At 53.8% G+C, this 16,958-nt stretch overlaps 1 protein-coding gene across 3 annotated transcripts; it reads left to right on the top strand.

Annotated features, from left to right (window-relative positions):
- Positions 1-1,331: 1,331 nt before the first annotated feature.
- TBC1D13 (TBC1 domain family member 13) lies at positions 1,332-16,820 on the top strand. 3 transcript variants are annotated; one of them, XM_067743056.1, is made up of 12 exons: positions 1,332-1,489; positions 2,609-2,682; positions 4,299-4,339; positions 4,942-5,003; positions 5,158-5,257; positions 6,125-6,207; positions 7,979-8,135; positions 11,004-11,214; positions 11,726-11,889; positions 12,824-12,984; positions 13,179-13,236; positions 14,150-16,820. In XM_067743056.1, the coding sequence occupies exons 1-12, from the start codon at positions 1,467-1,469 to the stop codon at positions 14,213-14,215; spliced, it is 1,200 nt and encodes a 399-aa protein (XP_067599157.1). In that variant the 5' UTR covers positions 1,332-1,466; the 3' UTR covers positions 14,216-16,820. The 3 variants fall into 3 exon arrangements, with proteins under 3 accessions (XP_067599157.1, XP_067599156.1, XP_067599158.1); XM_067743055.1 differs by having other exon boundaries at positions 7,976-8,135; XM_067743057.1 differs by lacking the exon at positions 4,299-4,339 and having other exon boundaries at positions 1,373-1,489; positions 7,976-8,135.
- The last annotated feature ends 138 nt before the right edge of the window (positions 16,821-16,958 follow it).

Below are 16,958 nucleotides of genomic sequence, written 5' to 3'. Positions count from 1 at the left end.
TGGGCAGCAGCTGAGAGCTGGAGGGGCTTTCGAGATTATACAGTCCAGTGACAAACTTTTCACCGATCTGTGGAGAAATTTAAAAAGTAAGGACAGGAGTTCCCTGGTGGTGCAGTGGTTGAGAATCCACCTGCCAATGCAGGGGACACTGGTTCGAGCCCTGGTCCGGGAAAATCCCACGTGCTGCGGAGCAACTAAGCCCGTGTGCCACAACTACTGAGCCTGTACTCCAGAGCCCGTGAGCCACAACTACTGAGCCTATGTGCTGCAACTACTGAAGCCCGCCCTCCTAGAGCCTGTGCTCTGCAACAAAAGAAAGCACTGCAATGAAGAGTAGCCCCCGCTTGCCGCAGCTAAAAAGCCCGTGCGCAGCAACAAAGACCCAACACAGCCAAAAATAAATAAATGAATTTATTTAAAAAAAGAAAATCTGCCTGCCAATGCAGGGGAGAAGGGTTTGATCCCCAATCTGGGAAGATCCCACATGCCGCTGAGCAACTAAGCCCGTGCGCCACAACTACTGAGCCTGCGCTCTAGAGCCCGCGAGCAACAACTACTGAAGCCTGCACGCCACAACTACTGATGCCGAGCACCTAGAGCGTGTGCTCCACGAAAGGAGAAGCCACTGCAAGGAGAAGCCCGGGCACTGCAACAAAGAGCAGCCCAGCTGGCTGAGCGCAGCAATGAAGACCCAACGCAGCCAAACATAAAATAAATAAAATAAAATTTCCCTTCTGAAAAAAAAAAAAAAAGGACAATTATGCACATATGCACATATAGGTGTAGAGAAAAAACACTGAGAGGCTGCCAACTGTTTTTTCTTGGGAAGGATCCTGAAATTTTGGCTCTCCTTTTCTATTGTCCTGATATTATGATAAATTTCATGTTCATGAAATCCAAAAGTCAAGGAAACACTGAACTGTAGTCTTGCTCTTCCATCCAATGTTTATTGAACCATCTGCTCTGTGCAGTCACTGCTATAGGCGTCGAGGGTTCAGCAGTGAAAAGACCAGCAGGCAGGCCTTGTATAGTTTAGCAGGGAAGGTCTACATCCCTGAAACGATAACTCAATAGCTTATTGCAGGTGATGAACGTGTAAGGAAGAGGACAAGGTGACAGATATACTGCCTAGTTGGAAGCTGAGGCCCAGGAAAGGTCAAGGAATAGCCTTGGGGAGCATAGACCGCGCGGTCACCTGCGCGATGGCGCTCTAGGTCCGCGGGCCTCGTAGGTGGGGGAGCGGAGGCGGGACCGTGTTCCCGGCGTTCTCTTGCCCCGCCCACCCCGCCGCGCCGCCAGAAGGCAGAGCGGAGAAGGGGTGGCACGTGAACGGGGCGGGGCGGAGCAGAACGCGCGCGCCTGAGGCTGAGTTTCCGGTCGGAGGCCTTTGCCCAGCGCCCCGCGTCCCTGAGGGGCGGCGGCGCTGGCAGCGGCGGAGGCAGCGGGGGGATCCGGAAGTCAACACCATGTCGAGTCTGCACAAGAGCCGGTAAGGGGCCATTGGGGCAGACCATCCAGGCCGCTCCTGGCCGGGTTGCCCCTTCTGACTTGCGGAGGGGGCGCGCGGATGCGGCCATGAACCGAGACACCCCCCGCCCTGCCCCTGGCAGAAGGTTTTGGGCGCCTACTTTACAACCTCTTTGCTGTGGGCCTGAGGGGGGCACGGAACGTGGACACCTCTCCTGCCCCTCGGTGTCGCCCCTTTTCTCTCTTTCTGTCTCTTCCTCGCCCTGGATCCCTTCCCCTGGTGTCTTCCTCTTCCAGGGCCTCGATGCCCGATCTCACCCCCACCTCCCGTCCTTTTTTCCCTTGTTAACCCTTTGCCCCAGTACCCTAGTCTGTCCAGATGCTCCCCGTCCCACGTGTCCTTTTCTTACTAGAAATGCTAGAAAACCTGGATTCTCCAGTTTGTTCTCTTCTCAGGCCAAATCCTGCAGCGTTGGCTAATTTTGCTCACTTCAGTTTTCCTCCAGGACTTGTTTTTTTTTAAATATAATTTTATTTACTTTTTGTACATCAGGTTCTTATGAGTTATCTGTTTTATATATTAGTGTATATATGTCAATCCCAATCACCCAATTCATCCCCCTCCCCCCACTTTCCCCCCCACCCCCGTGGTGCAGGACTTGTTTTTTAAACCTTTTGTCCTTGCCTGCGGGCAGGCCCAGAGGTCTTCTAATGGTTATACATTTGAGCCTGGAATGCTGATTACACAGGTCCTTGTCTACAGATCAAATTACTCCTGATTCCTAGGGTTTTTTGAGTTCAGATAGCAGCAGTGTGTTGGGCCTGGCCAGCAGGAAGTGCCGTATAAATGCCAGCTCACTAAATATTAGAATGTGTCTGATTTCGTGGTGCTCATTTGAGAACCTCTAGACAAGAATATCTGTACGTTTCTGGGCTTAGAGGAAAAAGTGATCTCTAGTTCTCCAAAGCTGCCTTTGGCCAGGTTTTGCTTGAGCTTTGCACATCTGTATGTCCCGAAGGGGAGGGAGGAACAGGTTGGAGACTGGTGGTGTAAGGGAGCTGTGGGCTTTAGGAGTGGTCGCTAAGCCTGTCATCTTGGGGTTTGGTTGTCCTCCATTTGCCTCCCCCTCCCTCCTTCTAGGATTGCAGATTTCCAGGATGTCCTGAAGGAGCCCACGATTGCCTTGGAAAAGCTTCAGGAACTCAGTTTTAGCGGTAAGAGGCAACTCTCCGTTTTCAGGGTTTTCCTAGAGCAGCGTTGTGACTAAGATGGAGGGGAGGGTGCCCAAGGCCACACCGGGCCGGGTCTGGGGGCCAGCCTGCCTTTTGGGGCCATCTCCAGCTTCTGTGGAGCTGAACAACCAGTGACTACCCTGAGCTTGGAGGGGGTTCCTGGAGCAGTGGCGGCCACAATTAGCATGCCTGTAGGCCTTAGACAGGGTGCTTATGGGCCTATAAATGATGCTCATTGCTTCCTGAGAGTAACTGGAGGGCAGAGGGGAGACTTCGTGAGCAGAGGTCAGGTCTTTCCTCATTCCTCAGCAAGCTTCCTGTCTTGTAGAATTTGGTTAGCTACAGAGTGGTTCCTGGTTCTATCCCTGGCTTAGGATCAAAGCCAACTCAGGCAACAGTGAACTTTGGTTAATGGTAAGATTCCAGCCTTGAGACACTCACTTTAAGGAGCTGAACCCCAGCAGCTTTTGACTTTGCCCTCCGTGGCCTGTTAACTTCTCAACACAGAGGCTTTTGCTTGTCTTTAAAAATACCCGAAGGTGTTCTGGGTAGCTTCTTGTGACTGCTCTGCCCTTGTAACTTTGTCAGCAAGTAATGCTTGAGTTGCCTTCTTCATCCCCATGCAGATTCTGAGGTGGGTAGCTCCTGTTCACTGTACTGGGGAGACGGTAGCAACAGCTGCTTTAGCGAGGTTCATGACAGTATTTCAGGAGAAGTTTGTTTTTCTGTTCAGGAGTGATATTTAGGCCCTGAAGATCTTTTTTTTTATTATTTTTTTAAATATCTTTATTGGAGTATAATTGCTTTACAGTGGTGTGTTAGTTTCTGCGTTATAACATGGCCCTGAAGATCTTGAGGGGTTTTGGCATCTGTGCTGAGCTGAAGAATCTGCCAGGCCCCAGGGGATGCAGCCTGCTGAGTTGGGCTCTAGAGTCAGACAGACCTGTGTGTGAGTCCTTGATTTCTCTATCTTTACAGATGCGTTTCTTTATCTGTAAGATGGGGACAATAATGCTGATCTTCCCTACTTACTAGGGCTGTAATGAGGATTAAGTGAAATAATGTCCATGAAGCCCAAAACACTTAGCATTCATAGCTTTGTTTATATTCCACAGATACTTATGGACTACCTGTTGTGGGCCATGCCCTGGGCTAGGTACTGGGACTGTAACACAAATTTGGTCCTCGTCTTTCTGGGGCTTACCCAGTAGTAGGGGTTAAAGATGTTAAATAAATATACAAATTACATTATACGATCCCATTTGTGGTGGATGTTGTGAAGGAGAAGCGATGGAGTTATTACTGTTTATGTCAAGGGACCTGACTTTGTTTGGGAAGAGATGGTGGTTGGTAAAGGCTGCTCTGAGGAAGAAATATCAAGGGTGAGAAGGTGTTATCCTCAAAAGAACATTCCAGACGGGCCATGGAGAGAGAGTACACACAGGATTAGCATCTAGTCTAGTGATCTTTCTGGCAGAAAACCATCCTTGAAGAAGTACTTCTTGCCCACTCCATTCCCTGCCGACTGGCTCCAAGGTGGAGGACTGGGGGGTTCTGGGACTCTGCGGGGGCGTGACCTTTGCCTGCTATGTCCACAGGCATCCCCTGTGAGGGCGGACTGCGGTGCCTCTGCTGGAAGGTGGGTGTGCCTGGGTTGGAGCTTCTGCTCTTCTGAGAGTCCCTGGGTTCCTGCATGGGCTGCCCCCACCCCTGGCCCCTTCTTCCTGTTCTCTGTCTTTCCTTGCTTGTCCCAGGAAGCTCTTCTGGGAAGTTCTGTGTTTTCTGTTTCTCTTGGCGTCCCCTCCAGGATCCCCTTGGGGATGGAACACTTTGTAATGCCAGCGAAGCCCTCTGCTTCCTGGTCCAGACAGCTCAGTGGTAGTGATGCTTATTGGGACAAAAAAAGGCTGCGCTTCGCCTAAAGCCTTTCGCTGAGGTGGGAGCAGAACCCCGGTTTCCTGGTTTCCAACCCCTTTGAGCACAGAGTTTTATTATCGTTTGGAAGAGTCTGTGTGAGGAAATGCAGTAAAAAGGGCTGGTTCAAGATGAAGGTGGGGGAAGCCAGTGGGGAGAAAAGGGGAGGCTGCCCCCAGCCCATGCCTGTGTTCCTGGGTTTTATTTAGCCCATCTTGCTGTCTCCGGGGTTTCTCAGACATTTTCTTTGAGGCCTCTCAGCCTCCATCTACTTCCAGGGTTGGGCTGGGGGGATCGCCAGAGCTTTGCTCTTCTCTCTCTCTGCAGATTCTCTTGAACTACCTCCCCTTGGAGAGAGCGTCTTGGACCTCCATCCTGGCCAAGCAGAGGTGAGACCCTGACAAAGGCGGGTGATGGGAGGCCCTTTGTATCAGACAGAGCAGGTGGTGTGAGCCCGGCCCACTTCCTGTTGCTGCTGCTGCGCTCCGGGCTCCCTGGGTGAGACCTTTGGGGATCATCCCTCTCTCCTCTTCTCTCCTACAGGGAGCTGTATTCTCAGTTCCTGAGGGAAATGATCATCCAGCCTGGCATCGCCAAGGCCAACATGGGTGTATCCAGGGAGGATGTGACCTTTGAGGACCATGTGAGTAGGGGTCCGCAGTGGGGACCGAGGCTGCAGAGTGGGGAGAGGTGTGGGCTTTGGAATGGACTAGGTCCCTCATGCCAGAGGCCAGGTGCAGCTGCTCTTGGTCCCCTCTGGCCCTCGCAGTACCTCATTTCTGCATTTAGCTCCTCAGCCCCTGAAGGCTGTTGTCTCTCCCTGTTCTCCGCAGGCTCTGGGCCCAGTCGGGACTGTAAGCAATGACTGGGATCACAGGAGCGTGTGTGTGCAGCGCTGAGCCAGGTCCTCCACGTGCATTGTCTCCTTTCCTCCTCAGTCCCCTTCCTCGAGGAAGGTTCTGTGATATTATATTTGAAGGGAGTCAGAGCAGGGCCGGCGGGAGGATAAACTGCCTTTGTGTGGCCTGGAGGAAGCCTCGTTCCAGCCACAAATACCGAGCTCCTCCCTGGTGCTTTGCAGTCGGGAAGTGGAGATGGATTGGACCCAGGCCGATCCTCCAAGGACTGGAATTGGCAACTCAAAGTAGTAATGAGTTAGATTCGAAGAGACCTAATGATACAATATTCATTCATTCAGCAGGCAAGCGTTTAGTGAGCACCTGTTACATGCAGCATTCTAGAGCTACAGACAGGAAAGACAGAGTCCTTGCTGCGCAGGGAAGTACTCAGAGCGGACTACGGGGCTCGGCTTCCGGGTGTGGAGTGTGATCGTGCTTTGGGAGGCTGCACGAGGCCTGTGCTGCCCCCCAGCTAGCTCACAGGCTGTCTCAGCAACAGCTGCGTCTCTGCTGGGAATGCTGGTTCGGAGGCACTGCTCAGGCCCCCAGACTGGTATCTGTCCCTGGGCTTCTAGCCGGCCGAGGACAGAGCAGCTCATTTTCCCTGACAGCCACTCAACCCTAACCCCGACAGCCGATGGAACACGTACTTCAAGGACAACGAGGTGCTGCTGCAGATCGACAAAGATGTCCGGTGAGCAGGGCGCTGGGCGCTGGGAGCCGGCCCCTGGGGCTTCTGTGGGATTTCCAGTTCTTCTGCCCTGTCCCTTCCCAGCCCAGGCCCGCAGGGGCGTGTTTGAGGAACTGCTGGTGAGTTGTCCTGGTAGCTGCGTCCAGGCCCTAGTGGTAGCAGGCCTGGGGTGGGGCTGGCGGTGCGGTGAGTGCCCTGAGTGCCCGGCTCTCCTCTCTCCCTGCCTTAGTTTCAGTTGTAGCCCTGGCGTCTGTGGATTCATCTCTTCCTTCCTTCAGCAAATATTGAGGCCCCGCTACATGGCAGGCTCAATGGCAGGCTGGGCGTTGAACGCGGAATAGACAGACATGGCCCCTCTCCTTAAGGAACCTAGAAGCTGGCAGGGAGGACGGGAAGACGGATGTTCAACAAAACAGATCCGTGTCACTAAAGGTTGTGGAGAATGCTCTGAAGGCAGAGTTCAGGGTGCTTCAGGGCACCCTGAGGTCGGGAAGCCTCGCCTGAGGCGGCAGCTGAGATGGGAGGAGCGGGCACCTTGGGGCAGGAGGGAGGGGAGGGGAGGGCCCTGTGGTGCTGGGCAAGGAGCTGCTGTGGGAGGCCCTGCGAGCCTGCAGAGCTTGGCTGTCTGAGGAGCAGTGCGAAGGCCCGTGTGCCTGCGGCCACACTGGAGGCAAGCGGGGGTCGGACCATCACTCCATCCCAGGGATGTGGGGCAGGCGCGCAGAGGTTTTAAGCACAGGAGCGACAGGGTCAGAAGTGTGTTTTTTTTAAACTGTGAGCTACGCTGTGTGCATGTGCATGCCGTTCCTCCTGGTAGAGAAGTGTGGAGACGCTGGCTGTGCTGTCCTGTTGGGTGGGCGAGTCTGGCAGCGGGTGACTCTTCCACAGGGCTGGGTGAGGAGCCGGCAGGCCTGTCTGCAGTGGACCCAGTGCTCAGAGCTTGGGTTCTGAGTCTGCCCGCCTGCTTTCAGTTCTGCCTTCGCCGTTTGTGTTTGCAGCCCCTCGCCACCTGGGGCTGCTCCTCTCCTGTGCGCATTGTGCCCGCAGTGGGACCCCAACCCTGGGCTGCTCAGCCAGGGGGCAGAACAGGCTCTTGCCTCCTTCCTTCTCAGTCTGGAGCCTCTGCTCACCAGGTGTTTAATAGCCCCATTTAAGTCAGGAACCACATCTTGAACCCAGTTCTGGGGAAACAGGTCCTTACCCTGGTAGTGATTGTAGCACGTTGTTCAGTGTTTATAGAGGGCAAGTTTGCAGTGTGCTCTGTATAAGATCTTTGGAAAATGTGCGTGTACTGCAGTACATATATTTTAAAAACTTGATCACGATCTAGAGCCTGTCTCCCAACTTGCTTTTTTCTCTTGCTCTGTCTTGAGCATCTCCTATGTCAGCTGTGTAACATTCTGTTGTATAATATGTAACTTAACGAAACCTCTTTTACCATTTTAAGCCACAATGCAGTTGATACGTTTGTACATATGAGATATTGTTGACATGGAAAGACGTTTGTTTTAAGAGAAGAGTTAAGACCCTAAGGACACTTAAAAATACATATGCGTGTGTGTGTGTCTATTTGCAAATACATGTAAGCTATATGGGTATGTAGACATATACCATGACTGTATTGCTTTTGAAATAAAATGTTATTAATTAAAAAACACACACACACATACAAGAGGCTTTGGGGATGCTGGGGCATCTGGCAGCAGGGTGCTGGTGGGATGCCTAAAAATTCCACGCTGAGTAACAGTCCTCTCCTGTTCCGTCTTGACAGAAGGCTGTGCCCAGACATATCCTTCTTCCAGAGGGCCACCGAGTACCCCTGCCTCCTCATCCTGGATCCGCAGAATGAGTTCGAGACCCTTCGTAAGCGGGTGGAACAGACGACACTGAAATCCCAGACGGTGGCCCGGAACCGGAGCGGGGTCACAAATGTGAGAGGCAACCTGGCAGCCCCAGGGACGCCCCGTGATCGCCTTTTCCTTCCTGCTTCTCTTGGACTTGTGGCCACGGGCCATCAGACCCCTGACCGTCTGCCCCGAGAGTTACCCAAAGCAGCCTTGGTCCTGCCCGGTCCCCCTCCAGGCTCTCTCTGAAAGTCAGGCATCAAAGGCTGGTGTAATGGGTGTGGGGGAGGGCCCTGCTGTGCAGTGAAGGAGCCACACTTCTGGTCTGTGGTGTAGACGGCGCTTGGAAAAGTAACTACCAGTGTGATGAGAAGGTGCGGTGGGAACAGTGATGGGGGGAGCCGACCTGGTCTGGGCATCAGGGAAGACTTCCCTGAGGAAGTGACATTTAAGCTGAGGCTCCAAGGATGAAGAGGAAAGAGACTTCCAGGTGGAGAGGATGGCATGTGTGGACGTCCTCAGGCCGGAGAGAGCTGGGTGTGTTCAAGGAAGGGAGTCCAGCATGAGGTGGGGCAGGGCGGGGTCGGGGGGTGGGTTGCGGGGGGGAGGGCTGCTGGAGGATGCTGGAGAGATGAGTGGTGGTGAGGCCAGCGGGGCCTTTATCCTGGGGGCTGGGGACCCCTGCACCATTCTAAGAGCAGGGATGTGATTTAAGTCTGCCTTTATACAAGATTTGACTGGCGGGGGCAGGAATGGAGGTGGAGAGGCCGCCTGGGAGGCAGCTGAGGCGTCCAGGCAACGGGGGGGTGGGGGTGGGGGCTGGGGTGGAGTGGGGAGGGGTGTGAGAGACCTAGGAGAAAAGAACGGTAGGTCTTGTGCTGGCCGGGTGATGCCGAGTGCTTGAACCTCGGTCTTCTAGCAAGTTCCTGTGGTTCTGAGAAGCTGCTTGTAGCTAAACAAGTATGTTGTCTTGTTCCTCAATTCACACCTACTGCTTTGGCACCTGGAGCTTTGACTTGTTCCTCACAGTTTTTCGCTGCCTTCCAACAATGGAAAAATCCTCTGTAACCTCCAACAAGCTAAGCTCGTTTCCCCCAAGTGGAGTGACCGGTCAGGGCCTTGTGTTTCCAGGAGAGCAGCCGTTTTCCACCACAGGGGTGACGGGGCCGTTCTGGCTGATCCCCGGGTTCCACGTGCTCACGACGGCTGGGTGCGTCAGGAGGTGCCGCGCGCTTGGCTAAGCGGCCCCGTGGCCGGGTTGGCGGCCCTGCTGCCTGGCTGCTGCTCTAGCTGCCTGGCTAGATGGGGACCCGGCTTCTGTCGTGCGTTTTACTACAGTGATTGGTGGCTGAGAACTGATTTTAGGTTTGGACCTGGTCCTGGTGATAGAGAACCGGACCGCAAGCTCCACTGCTAAACCTCTGGACCAGTGGCTGGGCAGTTTTGAGTTTAAGCGGACTGTTTGATCCTGGGCAACTAACACCCGACTCACCTTCCCGGGCCTCCGCCTCTTCTGTAAACTGGGTGTGATCATTTCCGCCCTGTCTGGCTTTTGAATTGCCCAGAGGGTGAAATGAGGTCATGGCTGTGCAGATTCTTGGAAAGCAGTGGGCACTCTGAGGCCTGGGCCTCGGGTTCTAGAGTGAGCTGGTCTGGGCTCACTTTAGTGCGAGACGTCTGATGAGCGGCCTAACATTTCTGAGCCTCAGTTTCCTCATCTTGAAAATGATGTTGAGAGAGTATTCTAGGCCGTTCAGGGCATTAAACAGGAAGGCTTGTGGAGCTCTGGGTAAACATTAGTGATGTGTGTGTCTGTGTGTGTGCACACGTACACGCATATGTATATGTGTATACACGTGTATATACAGTGGAAAAGGGAGTTTCCTGTTTCCAGGACCCTGGGCTTCCCGGACAGCTTCATACTCTGTCCCTGCGTGGGCGTGCCTGTGGCTCTCATACAGTTAACCCCAGGCACCTGAACCTTTACGAAGCTCCCAGGGGATCCTGATGTTGGGGACCTCGGCTCTATTGCATGAGTTTTCAGCAGGGATCATCTCTTCATTCATCTCCCAACTTTTTCTTATGAAAATTTTGAAACATTCAGAAAAGTTGAAGGAAGAGTACAATGCACACCTATATACTTTCCACCTAAATTCAACAGTTGTTGACCTTTGGCCATGTTTGTGTGTGTGTCATATATAGACAGACGTCCTGACCCTTTACCTCCAAGTACTTCAGCAGGCATCCCGTGAGAATGAGGACATCCTCCTTACCATTGTCTCATCTACAGAGATTAACCATAATCCGTAATAAGACCTCACATCCAGTCCAGGATCGGGTGTCCTCAGTCGTACTAAGAATATTTTGGTGGTTTTAAATCCAGACCAGCACCTCTTCAGTGTTTATGCATTGCATTAGGATGTTACGTTTCTTTAGTCTCTTCATCTGGAGCACGCCTCCACTGCCCCTTCCTCAACATTTGACTTTTTTGAAGAGTCTTAACCAGTTGTCTGTTTTTGATATATTTTTATATTTTTTTAAGTTTTTTTTTAATTGAAGTATAACTTACAATAAATGCACAAATCTTAGGTATACAACTAGATGGACTTTTTCTTATGTATACACCCGTGTAACTGCCAACCAGATCAAGACATGGAGCGTTCCCATCATCCAGAAGGTTCCCTCATGCCCCTTCCTAGTCAGTACGCCTTCCCTCAGAGGTAAGCACCATCTGACCTGTATCACCATAAATGAGATTGCAGCCCAGCTGGCTGGTAGAGGGTCGCACATTCTGGATTTGTCCGCTTGTTCCCGGTGGTGTTGGACGCGTTCCTCTGTGCCCTGGGTTGCCCATGAGATGGAAGTTAGGTTTCGGCTCGTGGGTGAACATATCCGGTGAGAACATACTGTCGGTAGTGCCACCCACCTTAACGGGCTGCTCCTCTTCTCCCCCAGATGAGTTCCCCGCACAAGAACGCGGCGCCCTCATCCGTGAACGAGTATCAGGTGCTGCCCAACGGCTGTGAGGCCCACTGGGAGGTGGTGGAGCGGATTCTGTTCATCTACGCCAAGCTCAACCCTGGCATCGCTTACGTGCAGGGCATGAATGAGATCGTGGGGCCCCTGTACTACACCTTTGCCACCGACCCCAACAGCGAGTGGAAGGGTAGATAAACGGGCTCCAGGCTAATGGGCTTTATTGTATCTAGCTGTGCAGCTCACTTCCCTCTTTTGGGCCTTCATTTTCTGTCGGATAAGCGGGTTGGCCTGGATCATCTCAGATCTTTTCTGGCTTGAACTTTCTAGAATGTTAGATGTTTACTGACCTCTTGCTATCTGTAACTGAATTTCTGGTAGAGGAGATGAGCTGTATATACAGGAAGCTGAACGATAGAAAAGATTTAAGTAAGTCACGATATGAAAAAATGTCAGCAGAAGAGTATGTAATCAGTCGCTGAGCTGGTGTACAGCATTGTCAGGTGTGAGAAGAAAGAAGTGATGTCCTTAGTCGGGGGTGGAGAGTGGCCACGGACAGAGGAGGGGCGCAGCCTGACCAAGGTGGGGTGACTTGGTGAGGCTCAGAGGGGAGGGGGGTCTCGCGTAGCTGAGCGGTGGGGTGGGACACGGGAGGGTGCCTGTTCTCTCACGGCTACCCTCACCCTGCCCATCTCTCCCAGAGCACGCTGAGGCGGACACCTTTTTCTGCTTCACCAACCTCATGGCTGAGATCCGGGACAACTTCATCAAGAGCCTTGACGACTCACAGTGTGGCATCACCTACAAGATGGAAAAGGTGTACTCCACCCTGAAGGATAAGGACATGGAGCTCTACCTGAAACTGGTGAGGACCCCCAGCGCCACACGGGCCAGGGCAGACAGAAAGGGGCAGAGGACGGCAGGCTCCTGAGCAGCCCAGGCCCAGGGTGAGGACTGGCTGGAGCCTGGGGCTTGGACTGGCTGCTGCCGCCAGGGAGTGCTGAGCCAGGTGCCGAGGCGGGGCCGGGGGACCTGGGCAGCAGGTGGTGGGAGCCTAGCGGGCTGGGGGTGGGGGAGGTGGATGCGGTGCCCCGTGTGCCAGGCGCGGTGCGGGGCCTTTACGGTGTGCTGTTAGTCCCCTAAGAAAGGAAGTATGAACTTCATTTTTAAAAATTAGTGGAGTGGCATTCCATGTTTATTTCAGGAAACAGTTCAGTAAAAAGGACATTTACTTATAAACAAAACAAGTTTCATGAACAAGAAGATATATATATATAAACATATCTTTTTAAGCAAATATGGAATCACATCTTGCTGTTTTGTAACACGCTTTTTCGGTCAATAGTATTCGCTGTGGCTGACCAGAGGGCTCATCTCCATTGGGAATAATTGCCTTGCAGGGCTGCCGTATGGAGTAAATAAGTGAGATATTTACCATGTTAAGCACAAGGCCAGACACGTAATGAGTGCCCAATAGTGGTTTCTCTGTCTATAAATCCAAAGTTATAATCTGTGTAGTGTATTTATTAATCTAAGGAGCTGATATAAAAGTTTGGGTATCTGGCTTCTCTCAGAAAAACATCAGACGATCTGACGGCGTTGGCTGGCAGCAAGCAGGAGCTGCGCCTTGCACTGAGCGAGGCTCCCTAGGCAGCTCCGTGCCATCCCCGCCCCAGCGTGCCTGGCGCTTACGCCTGGCCTGCTGCTTATATGAATTCACGTCTAATAGGTTGCATGGTGTTCCGTGGCAACCAGCCAACACGGATTCTTGCACCCACCCTGCACCTCTGTCTCCCCAGCAAGAGCAGAATATCAAGCCCCAGTTCTTCGCCTTCCGCTGGCTGACGCTGCTGCTGTCCCAGGAGTTCTTGCTGCCTGATGTCATCCGGATCTGGGACTCCCTGTTTGCCGACAACAGCCGCTTTGATTTCCTCCTTCTGGTCTGCTGCGCCATGCTCATGTGAGTGTGGCCGCGAGCAGGGGGCGGGCAGGGCCTGCTCTTGAGAGGCTGGTGAGAGCTTCTGGGATTCTCAGGCGAGCATCAAACCAAACTTGCTGCGGGTGCGGTGGGGCGGCAGGAGCGGGAAGGGGCCCGGCGGGCCTGCACTCAGAGTGGCCCAGGGGCCCAGCGCTTTTGTTGCTTGTTTTTCTTAGACTGATCCGCGAGCACTTGCTGGAAGGGGACTTTACGGTAAACATGCGGCTCCTGCAGGTAATGGAGTTTGGAGGGGCAGGCTCAGTCTTCAGCCATGAGACAGACACTTAGCAGGCGGCCGCCCCATGCCAGCTGCTGTGATAGGCTGTGTCAGGATCAGGAGAGGGTAGCAGGGCTTAAGAGTCCAGACCCTGAGGCAGGTCTGTGTTTGGATCTGGGTTAAATCTGGCTTTGCCACTGACCTTGAGTGTGGTGTGGGCTTGAGTGAATGACTTGGCTTCTCTGAACCAAGCTGGTTCAGAGAAGCCAAGTCATTCACTCAAGGCTGCGACTTATTACCCAGTATGTGGTTATAATGCCCGTTGGTAATCGTGCTCAGACCGGGGGAAGGAAAGCGTGGGCTTTAGTGGTTAAGAACATGGGCTTGAGAGTCAGACGATTTGGGGTTCACATCTTTGTTCTCCCGTGCTAGTCATGTGACCTAAGCTAAGTGGCAACCTCTCTAGGCCATAATTTCTTTGCCAACGCCTGGCCTGGGGTTGGTTTTCAATAACTTCATTGACTAGATCTGTAAAACGGGCAGATTCACAGTAAGCCCTCATTGGGCTGTTGAGGTGACCCAGTGAGCTAGTACATGGACAGTGTCCGGCCCTATTCCAGACTCATTGTCAGTGGAGGTCAGGGTTCGATGGCAGGAGTGAGGAGAGGTGAAGCAGGTGGTCCTTGTCCTAGGGAAGGGGCTGTGAGACCTTTTGGGTGGTGACTAGTTGGGTTGGTTAAGTTAACTGCTGCAGTGGGTGTAGTATAGCTCCATGCAAGGTTTGGGCAGACTGGGCCTACCCTGTGCTCCCTATCCCTTAGGCCTGGGGTCCAGCATGGTGACAGGTCTACTGGAGAGGGCTGGGGGCAGCAGAGGTGGTGAAGGGTGAGCTGAATTCTCAAGCATACTGTTGGCCTTTCCCCTGCCCAGGATTACCCCATCACAGACGTCTGCCAGATCCTACAGAAAGCCAAGGAACTCCAAGACTCCCAGTAGCCTGGCAGCAAGAGGCCCAGGTTTGGGAGAGAAGCCACCGCCGACCCCTGTGCCCTAGCTTCTGGGACGTGCAGGAGGCCGTGGGGTCCCAGCCAGCGGGGCCGCTGCAGGATCAGCCCACTCCAGGCCTCTCACCCTGGTCGCTCCCACCGGGGGCCGGCTGGGCCCTGCTCTTCCCAACCACCGAGCCCTGGCTCCTCCCCCCACTCCACCCCTTCAACCCTGGACCCTTGACCCAGGCTGCTGAGCAGGGCAGGAGTTTGTGAGGTGGTGTCCTGGGGCTGGGGCAGATGTGGGCCCTGCGGGCAGGCAGGGGCCCCTCCCTGCCTCTGCTCTGCTTCTCTCTTCCTGCTCTGTCTTCTGGGCACTGGTCAGGGAGGTGCTTGGCAAATGAGCCAGAAACCACTTCTGGAGGTTGGTGCTTGGCCTTCTCCACAGGGAAGGTGACACCGTGAAGGAGCTAAGAGGCTGCCAGGCCCAGGTCTCACCCTCTGTCTCTTTCCCACAGAGTGTGTGTGTGTGTGTGTTTGTGTGTGTGTGTGTGTGTGTGTGTGTGTGTGTGTGTGTGTGTGTGTGTGTGTGTGTGTGTGTGTGTGTGTGTGTAGTTGTGGGTTGCTGTGTATGTCTTCTAATCCCCCTCCTGTGTGCTTCTCTTTCGTCTGTGTGTGTTTTCATGTGTATGGAGGGAGGTGACTCCCTCTTGGTCTTTGCTTCTTGTCTGTCTCTGCCTCCGTCTCCCTCTCTCTCCTTCCACCTCTTTCACTGAGGGTGTGTGGCTCTCACTCTGTCCGCCCCTCTCTCCGTTGGCTCGCTCTCTCCCCTCTCTTTGGGTTGCCTTATCCCCAGCCTCTCCCCCACCCTCCTCGCTATGCCCAAGAACCCTGGAGACAGAATGAAGAGTCTGGCTGAGCCAGGCTCCTGGAGGTCAGCCTTGACCTTCGCAGCCTGTTCCCATTTCCCAGGTCTACGCTCCCAGGGCCCCCAGTCCACAGTGCCTCACTCGAGGGCCCTGAACCCTTGCCCCACCGCAGGATTCTTGGAAACCCAGAGTTGCTGAGAATTAATAGCCCATGAAGCTTTGAGCCTTACCCACCTGCCCAGGGAGGGAGGGGGGAGGAGAGGGAGAGCTGGGTCTTCCAGAGGTTCCCCCAAAGGTCCTTCTCTCCCGAAAGAAAAAGGACATTAAGGTTGGGATCCAGGTGCTTCTAAGGTGTAGTCGTTCCCATGGCTTCCAGGTGCCGGCCCAGGGCAGGCGAGTCCCATAAAGGGCGGTGGGATCAAAGGGAGTCTCTCTGGGCCAGGTGTGGCCAAGCTCAAAGGCCTGGGTCCTGTCAGGGCCAGGAGAGCCATGTCTCCCTCAGGCAGGGGAGCTGAAGGAGGTGCAGGCCCTTCTCCGGTCACCTGCCGGGCTGCTTCCAGGATGTGGGGCCCATGCCTACCGAGTAGGAGCAGCCGGCTCCTCCCAGGCTGGGCTGTGGGACTAGTGGGCCTATTCCGACCAAGGCCCTCCCTCCTTTTGTGAGGAGGCAGCTGGTTTGCATCTGGAAGGCTGGGTAACGTAGCATGTAGCACGGGTCCTCTTCATCTCCCCAGACTGGCCAGCAGGGACCCTCAGGCCCCCCGGAAACTTCCTTAGCCTGACAGCCAGGACTTGTGGCTATGGGCCAGGGACAGTTTTCCCAAGGAGGCGCCTTTCCAGGCTGTCCATTGGATGCTTCTAGGACTCCATGCACTTGCCTTTTTCCTCCTCCTCTCCCAGCACAGTATTTGGGAGATTTTTACTATTTATTCAGACTCCTGGTTATTTATTGCAGATTGGCAAGTGCTTGATTTGGGGATGAAGGGTAGGACTCCAATGGTGGAAACCAGCTGGAGTCATGGTCTTCCTGACCTTCCAAGGTCAGTCAACATCCTCTCCGCCTGCCTCTGGGACCTTCCTGGTTTTCCAGCAGGTCCTGCCTGGGAGGGCCCTGAGCTCTGTAATAGAACTGGGTCTAAGGGAGACGAGAGAGTTGGTATCCTTGCCGGCCTCCAAGACACCGGCATGGGGTAGAAACGCTGCTTCCCAGCAGCCTGGCTCACCCTCTTCCCAGAACTTGTCAGCTGGTGGTTCAGTCACAACTTGATCCCTTCACAGCCTGTCGCTTGGGCCACAGCCTGGGTCCCAGCAGACACTGCCCAGGACACCTGATGCATTGCCTCTTACCTGTCCCTCTACCTTCCCTCCTGGGACCATACTAGAATCACTGCGTCTCATTTGCCTCAGTGGCAGACCTGGGTCCAGTGCCCTCTCCTTGACCTTGTGATGAAGGTCAAAAGAGCACAGGGACCATGTCCAGGTTAGACTGAGCTCGCCAATGGGAGGACCTGCCCTTCTCCCTCCCCAGACTCTCAAGGGAGGTCCCCAGAGAGCTAGAGACCCCGAGGCTTCCTGCTTGGGAAGCTGCCCCCAGGACTTTGGACGCTTAGAGAATGGGCTGTATGAATTCAGCAGGTCTCATTCCAAGGGTCAGAATGTTAGTCTGCTTTTGTTTTTTCATGTTTCGTTCTTTGAATCAGTGCTGTTGATGACAAGTTATCTTTAATAAATCATGTGTTCTTTGCAGTGGGCATTGGTTCTGTGAGGGGCTGAAACCTTCAGGACCTCTGAGCAGGAAAAATGAGCAAAGATGGAGTCAGGAAGCTCTTAGAATGGTCAAAGGAAAAGGTTAGGAAATTGTTGGAAGAGCCTATTCAACTCTTT

Source organism: Pseudorca crassidens, chromosome 7, assembly GCF_039906515.1.
Source record: "Pseudorca crassidens isolate mPseCra1 chromosome 7, mPseCra1.hap1, whole genome shotgun sequence".
Taxonomy (NCBI): domain Eukaryota; kingdom Metazoa; phylum Chordata; class Mammalia; order Artiodactyla; family Delphinidae; genus Pseudorca; species Pseudorca crassidens.
Note: the sequence above shows the minus strand (reverse complement) of the source record. Positions and strands in the feature narration are given on the sequence as shown.

What these genes read in the sequence shown, in the direction of transcription:
- TBC1D13 (XM_067743055.1), top strand. Translation starts at nt 1,467, where the DNA reads ATGTCGAGTCTGCACAAGAGCCG. An exon ending in TGCGGTGCCTCTGCTGGAAG is followed by an intron (nt 4,340 to 4,941) that starts GTGGGTGTGCCT and finishes CTCTCTCTGCAG; the next exon opens with ATTCTCTTGAACTACCTCCC. An exon ending in TAAACATGCGGCTCCTGCAG is followed by an intron (nt 13,237 to 14,149) that starts GTAATGGAGTTT and finishes TCCCCTGCCCAG; the next exon opens with GATTACCCCATCACAGACGT.